Raw genomic sequence first — 16,556 nt, 5'->3', positions numbered from 1 at the left:
GCCTGGCTGGTGTTAATCCTGAAACCAACGGGACATTCAGGAGCCACAGGTATCAGTGACTTTACTTGTGTTGGAGGGAACCTAGCCTACAACCCAAAATTCAAAACACGCAAGGGTTTTGTGAATTTTCATATAGTTATTCCTTCTGATAAGACAAGACTTGGGTAGGGTTTAGGACTATCCTGGCTCTCAGCTCTTGAACTAGAGAAGAGAGGTAAAAGGTTCAGCCAGCAAGAAGCCAGCACGTAAGGAGAGGCCTGAACTCCCAGCGCTTCTTTATTCACACAGGTGGGTGCTCCAATGTTCACAAAGGAGTATAATGTAAATTTCCCCCATAAACATTATTTAATGCTTTTGTCTAATCAATATTTGAAGCGCCTTATACAAACAGAGTTCTGTATAGCAGTGTGTGTGTGTATGTGTTGGGGGGATGCATAGGAAGAATGTTAAAAGGATAAAAGATGGAACTCCAGTCTGGAAATAAGAGCAATAAGTAGCCAGGGTGTACCCTTTATTTATAGATGTCTGTCTGTCCTCAGCCCATGGGACATCTCCAGTTCAGTGTTAGCTGAATTTTAGTCCCTCGTATGAAGTAACTGCCCTCTCGCTCCTCCTGTCCCACTCCTCCTTACCCTGTGGGACCTGAGGAGCCCCGAAAGAGCCTGTGCCTATCTCCACCACACGTATTAAAATTCTCTCTCCGACTGTACTACAAAGCAGCTTGAAAGAAGAGGCCATGTCTCAGTCATTTTTTAATTTTCAAAGCCTAGCATGCTATCCTGATACACAATATGCAATAAATTTGGGGGATAAATGTCTTTCTCTGTTTCAAAACACATCTGAGGTTCCACCTAAAGATTTTCAATGATCAAACATGTCAAAATATCATTTTAGGATTTTAATTAGAAGAAAGGAATCTCTGGGTTGAAAATATTTTAGGTTCCTTTTTTAAAACTCCAAAGTTTTTTTGACTCGTGGGAATACAGGTAATTGCTAATTTTTTCCTTTTTATAAATTATTTGGTAAATTTCTATGATAAATTTGCTTATGCAATACAAGTACAAATGGTAACTGTTCCTTTACAAAACTAATTTGTTGTTTAAATAGCAAATTAAAACATTCCCAGGGCAATGAACTGGGTTTCCATGATTTCTGAACTGGTATGGGTGTGTGGGGTTTCCCAGGTGACTCAGGGGTAGAGAATCCGCCTGCAATGCAGGAGAGGCAGGTTCGGTCCTTGGGTCAGAAAGATCCCTTGGAGAAGGAAATGGGAAAGCACTCCAGTTTTCTTGCCTAAAAAATCCCATGGACAGAGGAGCCTGATGGGCGACAGTTCATGGGATTGCAAAAAGACTCGGACACAAGTTAGCAACTAAACAACAATGGGTGTGTGACAAGTGTATACAAGATAGGATTTGAGATAAGCTGGTTATAATACAGCACAATTTCAGAATGTTACTTTTGATCAATCAATACTTATTTACTGCCTACTATGTGCAGTGTTCTGTTTCAAACACTAGGGAAGTAGAGTCAGCATACAGAAACCAAAAATAAGAGATCATCTAAAAAAAAAACAAAGTAACAACAAATAACTCAAAAATGGGGAAGATACCCTGAGCTACTCTTGGGTTTGACAAGAGGGTTTGACAATAGGATTCTCCCTAGAGAAGTGAGGTTCAGTGCTTTTTTCACAGCTTAAGTTCTGGTGTCCATCAGAACTCACCAGATGTTCTGTATAACCAAGATTCAACTCAGTAGAATGTGAGGAGAAACCTTAAGAAGTGGCAGGAACTGTTACCTTTAGAGCAGACCCACTTTCTGCAGGTGTGGTCCGCATCAGAGCCACAGAGTCTCCACGGACGGGCACAGTGTTCTCCTTTAATTCAGCACTAGGGAGAGAAAGGCATGTTCACATCATGAAGGACTGACAAGAGGTGACTCAGGGGTCACAAGCAGCCTCCTCAGGAAGAAGAAAAACGAACTCTTCAATAAGAAATTAGTCCTGCTTTTCAACACACAAACTATCAACAAGAGATATCAAGAAAACAATCCCATTTAAAATTGCATTAAAAGTAAAAATTAAAAAAAATTGCATTAAAAATAATAAAATATCTAGAAATAAAGCAAATCCAGGAGGTAAAAGACCTTTATTTTGAAAACCATATTCTGAAAACTGATGAAAGAATCTGAAGATGATGCAAAGAAATGGAAAGATATCCCATGTTCATGTGTTAGAAGAATTAATATTGCCAAATGTCCACACTATCCAAAGCTATCTACAGATGTAATGCAATCCCTTTCAAAATGCCTATCAGGCCTTTTCACAGAACTAGGACAAGTAATCCTAAAATTTAGATGGAAACGCTGTTGTTGTTTAGTTGCTCAGTCGTATCTGACTCTGCGACCCCATGGACAGCAGCACGCCAGTCTTCCCTGTCCTTCACCATCTCCCTGAGTTTGCTCAAACTAAAGTCCATCAAGTCAGTGATGCCATCCAACCATCTCGTCCTCTGTCATCCCCTTCTCCTGCCTTCAATCTTTCTCAGCATCAGGGTTTTTTCCAAAGAGTCAGTTCTCCTCATCAGGTGACCAAAGTATTGGAGCTTCAGCTTCAACATCAGTCTTTCCAATGAATATTCAGGACTGATTTCCTTTAGGATGGACTGGTTGGACCTCCTTCCAGTCCAAGGGACCCTCAAGAGTCTTCTCCAACACCACAGTTCAAAAGCATCAATTCTTCAGCGCTCAGCTTTCTTTATGGGCAAACTCTCACATCCACACACAACTACTGGAAAAACCACAGCTTTGAGTATACAGAACTTTGTCAGTAAAGTAATATCTCTGCTTTTTAATATGCTGTCTACGTTGGTCACAGCTTTTCTTCCAAGGAGCAAGCGTCTTTTAATTTCATGGCTGTAGTCACCATCTGCAGTGATTTTGGAGCCCAAGAAAATAAAGTCTCTCACTGTTTCCCCATATACTTGCCATGAAGTGATGGGACTTCATGTGATCTTAGCTTTATGAAAGTTGAGTTTTAAGCGAGCTTTTTCACTCTCCTCTTTCACTTTCATCAAGACGCTCTTTTAGTTCCTTTTCATTTTCTGCCATTAAAAAAGGTGGTGTCATCTCCATATCTGAGGTTATTGGTATTTCTCCTAGCAATCTTGATTTCAGTTTCTGCTTCATTCAGCCTGGCATTAGGCATGATGTACTCTGCATTAAATTAAATAAGCAGGGTGACAATAAACAGCCTTCATGTACTCCTTTCCCAATTTGAAATCAGTCCGTTGTTTCATATCTGATTCTGTTGCTTCTTGACCTGCATACAGGTTTCTCAGGAGGTAGGTAAGGTGGTCTGGTATTCCCATCTCTTTAAGAATTTTCCACAGTTTGTTGTGATCCACACAGTAAAAGGCTTTAGCATAGTCAATGAAGCAGATGTTTTTCTGGAATTCTTTTGCTTTTTATATGATCCAATGGATATTGGCATTGGATCTGGTTCCTCTGCCTTTTCTAAATTCAGCTTGAACATCTGGAAATTCTTGGTTCAGGACTGTTAAAGCCTAGCTTGGAGAATGTGGGGCGTTACTTTGCTAGTGTGTGAAATTAGTGCAATTCTGTGGTAGTCTGAACATTCTTTGGCATTGCCTTTGGGATTGGAATGAAACCTTACCTTTTCCAGTCCTGTGGCCATTGCGGAGTTTTCCAAATCTGCTGGCATATTGAGTGCAGCACTTTCACAGCATTATCCTTTAGGATTTGAAATAGATCAGCTGGAATTCCATCACCTCCACTAGCTTTGTTTTTATTGATGCTTCCTAAGGGCCACTTGACTTTGCACTCCAGGATGTCTGGCTCTAGGTGAGTGATCATACCATTGTGTTTATCTGGGTCATTAAGATCTTTTTTGTATAGTTCTTCCATATATTCTTATCACCTCTTCTTAATATCTTCTGCTTCTGTTATGCCCATAGCCATTATTGTAATATGTCCTTTATTGAGCCCATCTTTGCATAAAATGTTCCCTTGGTATCTATAATTTTCTTGAAGAGATCTCTACTCTTTTCCATTCTATTGTTTTCCTCTACTTCTTTGCACTGATCACTGATGAAGGCTTTCTTATCTCTCCTTGCTATTTGGAACTCTGCATTCAAATGGGTTCATCTTTCCTTTTCTCCTTTGCCTTTTGCTTCTCTTGTTTTCTCAGCTATTTGTAAGGCCTCGTCACACAACCATTTTACCTTTTTGCATTTCTTCTTCTTGGGGATAACTTTGATCACTGCCTCCTGTACAACATTACGAACCTCCGTCCATAGTTCTTCAGGCACTCTGTCCGTCAGATCTAATCCCTTTAATCTATCAGTCTCTTCCACAGTATCATCATAAGGAATTTGATTTAGGTCATACCTGAATGTTCCCTACTTTCTTCAATTTACGTCTGAATTTTGCAATAAGGAGTTCATGATCTGAGCCACAGTCAGCTCCCGGTCTTGTTTTTTGCCGACTGTATAGAGCTTCTTCTCCATCTTTAGCTGCAAAGAATATAATCAATCTGATCTCAGTACTGATCATCTGGTGATGCCCATGTGTACAGGCATCTCTTATGATGTTGGAAGAGGGAGTTTGCTATGACCAGTGTGTTCACTTTGCAAAACGTTTGTCTTTGCCCTGCTTCATTCTGTACTGCACGGCCAAACTTGCCTGTTACTCCAGGAATCTCTTGACTTCCTACTTTTGCATTCCACTCCCCTATGATGAAAAGGACATCTTTTTTTGGTGTTAGTTCTAGAAGCTCTTTTAGGTCTTCACAGAACTGTTCAACTTCAGCTTCTTTGGCATTAGTGGTTGGGGCATAAAATTTATATGGAAATTTATATGAAGGACCCCAAATCACCAAAGTAACGCTGAGAAAAAAAGAATACAGCTAGAGGAATCACACTCCCAACTTCAAGCTATACCATAAAGCTACAGTAATCAAAATAGTATAGTATTGGCATAAAAACAGACACATAGATCAACGGAACAGAATAGAGAGCCCAGAAATAAAGCCACGCACTTTTGGTCAATTAAGCCAAAATAAAGGAAGCAAGAACATACAGTAGGGAAGAGATAGTCTTTTCAATAACAACAGCTGGAAACCTGGACAGCTGCATGTAAAAATGAAATTAGAACATCTTATACCATACACAAAAATAAACTCAAAATAGATTTAAAAATAAAGTAAGACCAGAAACCAGAAAACTAGTAGAAAACACAGGCAGAACGGTCTTTGACATAAAATGTAACAATACTTTTTTTGGATCTGTCTCAAAGCAAAGGAAACAAAAGCAAAAATATAAACAATCAGATCTAATTAAACTTAAAAGCTCTTGTGGTGCAAAGGAAACCAGTGACAAAACAAAGATAACAGAATGAAAAAAAAAATCTACAAATGATATGACCAATATGGGGCTAATACTCAAAATACATAAATGGCTCAAACATCTCAATATTTAATAAAAATAAACAAACCAAAAAAAAGTGGGCAAAGGAGTGGGCGGGGGGGAGTGGGCAAAAGATGTGACAAACATTTTTCCAAAGAAGATATATACAAATAGAAAACAGGCACACATGAAAAGATACTCAACATCACTGATCATCAGGGAAATGCAAACCAAACCCACAATGAGACATCACCTCACACCTGTCAGCATGGCTACCATCAAAAAGAACATAAATAACAAATGCTGGCAAGGATGTGGGAATTCCCTGTTGGCGAGAATTCCCTGTTGGTGGGAATGGAAGCTGGTGCAGCCACTATGGCAAAGAGTATGGCAGCTCCTCAAAAAAACCAAAATGGAACTACTGTATGATCCAGCAATTCTGAGTGTGTATCTGAAGAAAAAAAAACACTAACTTAACAAGATACGTGCCCCACCCCCGGTGTTTATAGTAGGGTTATTTACAATAACTAAGATACAGAAGTAACTAAGTGTTCACCAAGATGAATGGATAAAGAAAATGTGGTGTATATATATGTAATGGAATATTACTCGGCCATAAAAAGAATGAAAAATTCCAACAACATGGATGCACCTAGAAGGTATTATGTTTAGTGAAATAAGTCTAACAGAGAAAGACAAATACTATATTTTATCACTTACATGTGAAATCTAAAAAATAAACAAATGAATATACAAGTGAAGTAAGTCAGAAACAAATTTGCAGATATAAAGAACTAGGGGTTACCAGTGAGAGAAGGTAAGTGAGGAGGGGGTGGGTAGTGGTAGGAAACCAATAAGCAGAAACTACTATGTATAAAAGATGCTTTACTCCTCGGAGGGAAAGTTATGACCAACATAGACAGCATATTAAAAAGCAGAGACATTACTTGGCCAACAAAGGTCCGTCTGGTCAAGGGTACGGTTTTTCCAGCAGTCATGTATGGATGTGAGAGTTGGGCCATCAAGAAAGCTGAGCACAGAAGAATTGATGCTTTTGAACTGTGGTGTTGGAGAAGACTCTTGAGAGCCCCTTGGACTGCAAGGAGATCCAACCAGTCCATCCTAAAGGAGATCAGTCCTGGGTGTTCATTGGAAGGACTGATGTTGAAGCTGAAATTCCAATACTCTGGCCACCTCATGCGAAGAGCTGACTCGTTGGAAAAGCCCCTGATGCTGGGAAAGATTGAGGGAAGGAATAGAAGGGGATGACAGAGGATGAGATGGTTGGATGGCATCACCGACTCAATGGATATGGGTTTGGGTAAACTCTGGGAGTTGGTGATGGACAGGGAGGCCTGGTGTGCTGCAGTCCATGGGGTCACAGAGCCAGACGCAACTGAGCAACTGAACTATGTATAAAATACATAAGTTACAAAAATATTAATATAACCAATAATTTATAATAAATGTAAAAATAGAATATAATCCATAAAAATATTTAATCATTACATTGTATACCTAAAACAATATTGTAAATCAATGAATAAGAATCCTGAGGCCATACCAAAAAATTTTTTTAAAAAAGAGAGATTAGTTCTTCTAGTAGTTTACACTGCTACAAAACACAGAAAGCAGATGAAAAAATCCTTACAACATATGTGTATATGGAAGAACATGTACAATGTTAATTTGTAACAAATATTTGTCCTTTAATAAAATAATGAATATACTGTGGCAGTTAAAATGAAAAAACCATGGGCTTCTCTGGCAGCCCAGTGGTTAGGAATCTGCCTCGAAATGTAGGGAACACCAGTTTGATCCCTGATCCAGGAAGATCCCACACACCACAGAGCAACAAAGCCCATGTGCACAACCGCTGAGCCTGTGTCCTGGAGCCTGAGAGTCACAACTGCTGAGCCCGTGTGCAGCGACTCCTGAGCCCGTGTGTGACGAGTGAGCCCACATGCAGCGACTCCTGAGCCCGTGCGCAGCGACTCCCGAGGCCGTGCGCAGAGACTCCCGAGGCCGTGCGCAGCGACTCCCGAGGCCGTGCGCAGAGACTCCCGAGGCCGTGCGCAGCGACTCCCGAGGCCGTGCGCAGAGACTCCCGAGGCCGTGCGCAGCGACTCCCGAGGCCGTGCGCAGAGACTCCCGAGGCCGTGCGCAGAGACTCCCGAGGCCGTGCGCAGCGACTCCCGAGGCCGTGCGCAGAGACTCCCGAGGCCGTGCGCAGCGACTCCCGAGGCCGTGCGCAGAGACTCCCGAGGCCGTGCGCAGAGACTCCCGAGGCCGTGCGCAGAGACTCCCGAGGCCGTGCGCAGCGACTCCCGAGGCCGTGCGCAGCGACTCCCGAGGCCGTGCGCAGCGACTCCCGAGGCCGTGCGCAGCGACTCCCGAGGCCGTGCGCAGCGACTCCCGAGGCCGTGCGCAGCGACTCCCGAGGCCGTGCGCAGAGACTCCCGAGGCCGTGCGCAGCGACTCCCGAGGCCGTGCGCAGAGACTCCCGAGGCCGTGCGCAGCGACTCCCGAGGCCGTGCGCAGAGACTCCCGAGGCCGTGCGCAGCGACTCCCGAGGCCGTGCGCAGCGACTCCCGAGGCCGTGCGCAGCGACTCCCGAGGCCGTGCGCAGCGACTCCCGAGGCCGTGCGCAGCGACTCCCGAGGCCGTGCGCAATGACTCCCGAGGCCGTGCGCAGAGACTCCTGAGCCCGTGCGCAGCGACTCCCGAGGCCGTGCGCAGAGACTCCCGAGGCCGTGCGCAGCGACTCCCGAGGCCGTGCGCAGAGACTCCTGAGGCCGTGCGCAGAGACTCCTGAGGCCGTGCGCAGCGACTCCTGAGGCCGTGCGCAGCGACTCCTGAGCCCGTGCGCAGAGACTCCTGAGGCCGTGCGCAGAGACTCCTGAGCCCGTGCGCAGCGACTCCTGAGGCCGTGCGCAGAGACTCCTGAGGCCGTGCGCAGCGACTCCTGAGCCCGTGCGCAGAGACTCCTGAGGCCGTGCGCAGAGACTCCTGAGCCCGTGCGCAGCGACTCCCGAGGCCGTGCGCAGAGACTCCTGAGGCCGTGCGCAGCGACTCCTGAGCCCGTGCGCAGAGACTCCCGAGGCCGTGCGCAGAGACTCCCGAGGCCGTGCGCAGAGACTCCCGAGGCCGTGCGCAGCGACTCCCGAGGCCGTGCGCAGAGACTCCTGAGCCCGTGCGCAGCGACTCCTGAGGCCGTGCGCAGAGACTCCTGAGCCCGTGCGCAGCGACTCCCGAGGCCGTGCGCAGCGACTCCCGAGCCCGTGCGCAGAGACTCCCGAGGCCGTGCGCAGAGACTCCCGAGGCCGTGCGCAGCGACTCCCGAGGCCGTGCGCAGAGACTCCCGAGGCCGTGCGCAGCGACTCCCGAGGCCGTGCGCAGCGACTCCCGAGGCCGTGCGCAGCGACTCCCGAGCCCGTGCGCAGCGACTCCCGAGGCCGTGCGCAGCGACTCCCGAGGCCGTGCGCAGCGACTCCCGAGGCCGTGCGCAGCGACTCCTGAGCCCGTGCGCAGCGACTCCCGAGGCCGTGCGCAGAGACTCCTGAGGCCGTGCGCAGCGACTCCTGAGGCCGTGCGCAGAGACTCCTGAGGCCGTGCGCAATGACTCCTGAGCCCGTGCGCAGAGACTCCCGAGGCCGTGCGCAGAGACTCCTGAGGCCGTGCGCAATGACTCCTGAGCCCGTGCGCAGAGACTCCTGAGGCCGTGCGCAATGACTCCTGAGGCCGTGCGCAGAGACTCCTGAGCCCGTGCGCAGCGACTCCTGAGGCCGTGCGCAATGACTCCTGAGCCCGTGCGCAGAGACTCCCGAGGCCGTGCGCAGCGACTCCTGAGGCCGTGCGCAGAGACTCCTGAGGCCGTGCGCAATGACTCCTGAGCCCGTGCGCAGCGACTCCTGAGCCCGTGCGCAGAGACTCCTGAGCCCGTGCGCAGCGACTCCTGAGCCCGTGCGCAGAGACTCCTGAGGCCGTGCGCAGCGACTCCTGAGCCCGTGCGCAGAGACTCCTGAGGCTGTGCGCAGAGACTCCTGAGGCCGTGCGCAGAGACTCCCGAGGCCGTGCGCAGCGACTCCTGAGGCCGTGCGCAATGACTCCTGAGCCCGTGCGCAGCGACTCCTGAGGCTGTGCGCAGAGACTCCTGAGGCCGTGCGCAGAGACTCCCGAGGCCGTGCGCAGCGACTCCTGAGCCCGTGCGCAGCGACTCCTGAGGCCGTACGCAATGACTCCTGAGCCCGCGCTCTACAGCAAAAAAAGCCGCTGCAGTGAGAGCTCTGTGCACCACAACCAGAGTAACCCCACTTGCTGCAACTAGACAGCCCGCGCGCAGCAATGGAGACCCCCAGCACAGCCAAAAGTAAATAAATATATCAATATTCCAGTGTTGGTGGGAATGTAAACAATACAGCCACTACAGAAGCCAGTGTGGAGATTCCTTAAAAAACTAGGAATAAAACTACCACATGACCCAGAAATACCACTTCTAGGCATATACCTGAGGAAACCAAAACTGAAGACACGTGTACCCCCAGTGTTCACTGAAGCACTATTTACAATAGCCAGGACATGGAAGCAACCCAGATGTCCATCAACAGATGAGTGGATAAAGAAGCTCTGGTACGTAGATACAATGGAATAGTACTCAGCCATAAAAAGGAACACATCTGAGTCCATTCTAATCAGGTGGATGAACCTAGAGCCTATTACACAGAGTGAAGTAAGTCAGAAAGAGAAAAACAAATATTGTATATTAATGCACATATATGGAATCTAGAAAGACGGTACCGAGGAACCTACTGGCAGGGCAGCAATGGAGATGCAGACGTGGATAACAGACTATGGACACGGGTGGCAGGGGGAAGGAGAGGGTGAGACAGATGGAGACAGCAGCACGGAACCACACACACCATCACATAAAACAGCCAGCCAGTGGAAATTTGCTATGTGACCCAGGGGACTCAAACCAGGGCTCTGTAAGAACCTAGAGGGGCGGGGAAGGTGGGCTGGAGGGCCGAGAGGGAGGAGACATGTGTGTGTCTATGGCTGATTTATGTCCATGTATGGCAGAAACCAAAGCAATATTATAAAGCAATTATCCTTCAATTAAAAAAATAAATTTTTTAAAAAGACTATGAAGAAACCATGGATAATTTTTAAAAATTCATATATATCAAAACAAAACCCACTGAATTATACACTGTAAATGGGTGAACTGCATTGCACAGTATTTGAACTGTATCTTAATAAAGCTGTTACTACAAAAACAAATGGTCTGAACAGAAATTTCTCTAAAGCAGAAAAGATGTTCAATATCATTGTTATTTTTTTAGTTGGAGGATAATTGCTTTACGATGTTGGGTTGCCTTCTGTCATACAATAACATCATTATGCTTAAGGTAAATGAAAATTAGAACCACATAGAGTTTTGTGGTTCATACTCCCTGGGATGGGTATAATTTTTAAAATGGAGAATAATAAACATTGGCAAGGATATGGAGAAACAGAAATGATCATACATTGGCAGGTGGGACTGGAAAATGCCACAGCTGCCTTGGAAGATAGCTGGGCAGGTCCGCAGTAAGCTAAAAATACTTAGCACATGACTGAACAACAACCCTCCTGGGCACATATTAAAGAGAACTGAAAGCAAGTCTACAAATTGTTTGCATGTAAATGTTCAAGAATGACCTTACTCAAAACAGCCACAAAGGAGAAATAACAAGGGCTTCCCACGTGGCTCAGGGGTAAAGAACCCACCTGCCAGTGCAGGAGAGGCAGGTTCCATCCCTGGGTCGGGAAGAGCCCCTGGAGAAGGAAACAGCAACCCACTCCAGTATTCTTGCCTGGGAAATCCCATGCACAGAGCCCAGCAAGGTACAGTCCATGGGGTTGCAAAAAGAGCTGGACATGACTTAGTGATTAAACAACAAACAACGGAAATATCCATCGACACATGGATAAACAAAATATGGCATATCTACACAATGGACTATTACTCAGCTATAAAGTACCAAAACATACTACATGGGTACACCTTGAAAACATTATGCTAAATGAAAAAAGTCAGACACATATTTGTACAATTCCAGTTATATGAACCATCCAAAGTAGGAAAATCCAGTACAGGCAGAAAGCAGATGGATGGCTGCCGGGTACTGGACGAGGAAGTGGAGAGACTCATACGGGGAGAATGCTTCTTTCAGGTGTGATGACAGTATTATGGAATTAATAGTGGTAAGGGCTGCACAACTCTGTCAAAGTACTAAAAAGCACTAAATCGCACACCTATAAAGTGTAAATGCACGGGAACTACAACTTTATAAAAAGGATAAAAGAAAAATGATCTAAATCTACTAGAGCAAAATAGGAAAAGGTGACAAAGCTTGACATTTGGTGCACAGATATGTATTATGCAATCTCTACAGCTCTCTTATGCCTGAAATATTCCCTTTTAGAAAGGGGGTACAGCAATTTTTTAAAAGTCTAGTATGGCAAGGGGAAGAAAAATCAGAGTAACTGGAAAGGAAAAGACCCAGAAACAGACTCAAATTTATATAAAAGTATATAAGAACATGAGTATTATTTAAAGCAGGGGTCCCCAACCTCTGGGATCTAATGCCTGATGATCTGAGACATAACTGATGTAATAATAATAGAAATAAAGTGAACAATAAATGTAATGTGCTTGAATCATCCCGAAACCATCAAAACTATCTTCCATGGAATTGGTCCCTGGAGCCAAAAAGGTTGGGTATTTCTGCTTTAAAGGATCCATCTCAAATGCTGGAAGGAAAATAGATGATCAGAACACCAACAGCCATGAAGAGAAATAAATGTGGAAGTTGGATATTCTAACATCTTTCCAGCTTCAGTGAAATTTCTGATAAACAGCTGGGTAGTTACATCTTCATTATTCCCCTCTTCACAAAAAAAGTTTATGATGAGGTTACTCTAAAAGGCTTCAGTAATAACAGTATTAGAAATGTTGTGGGCAACGGACTTCCCTGATGGTCCAGTGGTAAAGAGTCCACCTTGACGGAAGGAGACTCAGGTTTGATCACCGGTTAGGGAACTAAGACCCCACATGCCACAGGGCAACTGAACCCATGAGCTGCAACTACTGAAGCCCACGGACCGCAACGAGTGAGTCCATGTGCTGCACTGAAAGACCCCGCCTAACGAGACAAAGAGCCCTCATGCTGCGACTAGGACCTGATGCAGCAAAATAAAGCAATAAGTTTTAAAGGATGTGGGAAACTTGATTTATTAGAATTAATTAAAACGTTAGGCTGGAATTCCAGTTGTCCCCTGATCACCAATGAGTACATTTGCTGAGTACTAACTGTAAAGTCCTCTATACAAAGCATGCACTTAAGTGTTATGTTGATGACAGCACCTGGAACTGAAGAGCATTAATCAGAATATTCACTCAACAACGTTTAGCACCAACTAAGCACAGAACACTGGATACACAGAGATGAACGAAACAAACCGGCATAAAGCAGGGGGCAGAAATCTAGTAAGATAAATAAATGGTGTAACAGTCAACGAAAAAAGACGCAGAATAACTCAAGAGGGAACCGTGAAGACACCTGCGTGCGTCACGTGAGAGCCTGTAGAAACGAAGTTTGTAGAAACAACCCACTGTGCTGACAGCGTGGCACCAAGACAGCTGCCACACCGGAGAGACGCTGCCCGTGCTCCTCAGCAGGCACCTTACAACATTGACACTACCTTCACAGGTTTCAATCAGCTGAAGAAGGATGAGACTGAAAAAGGCTAATCAGGAGTAGCTTCAAATGATCTAAAAGTAGGGCTTAAGAAGCTATGTATTAATGGACAGAAGAGTGAGTCAAACAATCTTTCAAATAGATGTTCCGAAACCATGTGGTCACAGACTTGAAGAGAGGGAAAAAAGCACCCCCAAAGAAAGGTAAGAGGAAAAGAGCATCAGTTTACTCCCATCTTCCCAGCACTGTACCTGTCTGTGGAAGCATCCTGAACACTGGCATTTTTATGACTTAATAAGCGATCTTCTCTTGCAACCTAAGAAAAGGAAGCCACAAAAATTAAATCTCTATCGATGATACTAAAGTAAGAAGAAATTTATATTCCTTTGCAGTAAAAACTGAAACACCAGTTTCCTTCTGCTCTAGAAACAGGCAATCACAGCTCATCCATGCAATATCAGTTAACTGCACCCAGTGCAGTCCTATTCACACCTGAACTCACACACCAAGTGCCCATTTCAATACATAGGTATGCAAATCCATATGCTTTACTAGACAGCTCTCCATGATTTAAGACACCACCATATGTTGGTCAATATACACAGAATCCAAAAAGATTCAAATTTATCAAAAGAAGAAACAGATGTTAACCTGTGTATTTGGCTTTTTACTTTTCCCAGAATATTTCAGAAGAGAATTCTAAAAAATCTTTCTGAAGTCAGTTTTTCCCTTAATTTTATTGAGATATCATGTACGTACAGCAAAATGCCACATGTTTTAAATGTATGATGATGAGTTCTGAAAAATATACAGGGGTACCTAATCAAGACTACAATCAACATACATAACATGTCCACTGCCCCCAAATGTTCCCTTGAGGTTTCCAATGCAATCCCATCAAAAACCCGCACATGCAGCCAGCCATGATCTGGACTTTTTTTGGCCTGCAGGTTTCTGTTGCTGCGCGCAGGCTTTCTCCAGCTGCAGGGACCGTGGGCTACTCTTCGTTGCAGCGCATGGGCTTCTCATTGTGGCGGCTTCTCCTGTGGAGCACAGGCTCCTAGGTACGTGGGCTTCAGTAGCTGCAGCACTATAGCCGCATATATGTGGATTCATAACACCTGTCTTCTGTGCCTCCCTCTTTAGAGAGGCATGATGTTCTTGAGGTTCACCCATGGTGTTGCATGCATCAACATATTCCTTTTTATGTACTGAGTAGATTTACACTTTACAAATATAGCCTGATTTGTTTATCTGTTTCCTTGCTGATGGACATTTGGATCACTTCTAGTTTTTACCTATTAAAAACAAAGCTGCCAGAAGCAAAGCATTCATGTACCAGTATCTGTATGAACCTATGTTTTCAGTTCTCTTGGATAAACACCTAGGAGTGAAGTGGTACTGCTGGGTCACACGAGAAGTGTATGTTTAATATATCACCAAACTCCTTTCTAAATTACCTGCAATATTTTATGTTCTTACCAGCTGTGTGCATTGCAGGCAGTCCATTATTGCCCACATGGGGATGGTCAGTTGTTAACTTTAGCTATGAGGTATGAGGTTAGCTGTAGATTATTTGCATAGACACCCCTTATCAAGCTGAAGTTCCACTCTATTCCTATTTTGTTGTGAATATTTATCATGATCAGGTCTTAAATCCTGTGGAATGTCCTTTCCATGTAAGTGGAGACATTTTTCTTAATTTTTAATATGTTGAACTATACTGGTTTTTGAATGATAAACCACCTTTTCCCCCAAGATAAACTCTTGGCCATGGTTACTACCCTGTTTATAAACTGTTGAGTACAACCTGCTTCTATTTTGTTTAGGGCTTTCAGTCTGTAGCAGCTTTTTCTGTACAATCACTCTCTGGCTTTGGTATCAGGGTAAAACCTGCCTTGGAAGTGAGCTGGGACATGCTCCGTGCTCTTCTATTTCCTGCAAGAACTTATGCAGAACTGTTATTATTTCTTCCTTAAATGTTCAGTAATCTTAACAGTGAAGGCATCTGGTCCTGAGTTTTTCCTTGCAGGATGATTTTAAACTACAAAACAAAATCTCTTTCATTTAGAGCTACTGAAGTTACTTCTCTCTCTCATTTCAGCCAAGATAGATTACGAAACACAACTGAAATGCCAGGTGATGACAGCCGCCACCACCTCTGCTGCCACAAGAGGCAGTGTCAGCAGCGGGGTCGACATTTGTTAAACACTCACTATGTGCCTCAGGAGTCACCCCATGGCCTTCATGTTTATTATTCTATTTTATCCTCACAATCCACCTGAGAGTAGGTATTACCATTACCCCCATTTAAACATAATTTAACTGAGGCTCAGAGACATAAACTAAGTTGCCAAGTCACAAAGCTAGTAGGTGGTAGATAAGAAACAGGATTCAAATTCCAGCTGTCTAATTCCAGAGCCTGTAATGACGTATTTTGTAATTATTTTTACATGTGAGCATTATGTTTTACATCTCCATCTGGGTGAGAAGGTACAGAAAGCACACGAACACCATTCCTCAAGTTCTCCCAGTTCTCTTCAAGGCCTGAGCCTGGGCCAGGATGGGTAAAGAGCCTCTTCTCAACAACAAGGTGCTGGGAAATCCTCGTTGACAACAGGATGCAGTAAGACAGGCATCTGCCCTGTTTCAGCACAGAGCGTAAATCTGACAGGTGGGAGGGCCAAGGAAAAGCCGATTTTGAGAGCACGGATGCCATTAACTTCTTGGGGGCTGGTCACACTGCGTCCTTCACAAGATGTCACAACCAACGCTTCGTCTTGCAACCATCACTCAGTTGCTAATAATATGACTGATAACTTTACTGAATCAGCTATTCAGCTAATAATTTTGCTGAATTGGGATAGACGGATGGGAAGAAAAGTGAATTGACAAAGACCTAAAATCACTCTAGGGTTTCCAGCTATAAAAGTGACAAAAGATAAGGGACTCACTTCTATAGGAATTTGACTTTAAAAAACTTCATTCTTTTTACTTCATGACTGCCCCATCCTAATCTACTCTGACTAGAATTTAGAGCTGGAAAGGCATTTGCCACCTTGAGCGTGCTTCCTGGTTTTACCCTCTATCTCACCACCAGCCTGCTCACTCATGTCTACCATCTGCGTGTGTTCTTGTTCCATAGGGTCTCCTTCCACCTCAGTGGGACCCTAGTGAAGGCAGCTTACCTTCTGCACTGCTTCTACTTGAGCCTTCAAAATATTACTCTTCAAGTCAGGAGGAACTCTCCTGGTATTCAGTGCTGGGCTGTCGATGGCATTATTCAGACATTTCTCAGTTAATTTTACCACTTCCTCCTGCACATTAAAAACACACTGTAAGCAACTCTGAGAGGATTCAACTAAATGGAAACAGAAAGGGACAGATGAAA

General features: G+C 44.9%; 1 protein-coding gene across 5 annotated transcripts in view; it reads right to left on the bottom strand.

Moving 5' to 3' along the window:
* The window catches only part of EPB41L5 (erythrocyte membrane protein band 4.1 like 5), a 159,071-nt gene that overhangs the window by 13,659 nt on the left and 128,856 nt on the right, over nucleotides 1-16,556 (bottom strand). For all 5 annotated transcript variants that reach the window (XM_070476323.1, XM_070476324.1, XM_070476325.1 and 2 more), the window contains 3 exons: nucleotides 16,354-16,482; nucleotides 13,417-13,481; nucleotides 1,799-1,889 (listed from right to left, as the gene is read on the bottom strand). In XM_070476323.1, coding sequence (XP_070332424.1) covers nucleotides 1,799-1,889; nucleotides 13,417-13,481; nucleotides 16,354-16,482 — 285 coding nt within the window. The remainder of the gene's footprint in view (nucleotides 1-1,798; nucleotides 1,890-13,416; nucleotides 13,482-16,353; nucleotides 16,483-16,556) is intronic.

The sequence above is a fragment of the Odocoileus virginianus genome, chromosome 13, assembly GCF_023699985.2.
Source record: "Odocoileus virginianus isolate 20LAN1187 ecotype Illinois chromosome 13, Ovbor_1.2, whole genome shotgun sequence".
NCBI classification, from domain to species: domain Eukaryota; kingdom Metazoa; phylum Chordata; class Mammalia; order Artiodactyla; family Cervidae; genus Odocoileus; species Odocoileus virginianus.
Note: the sequence above shows the minus strand (reverse complement) of the source record. Positions and strands in the feature narration are given on the sequence as shown.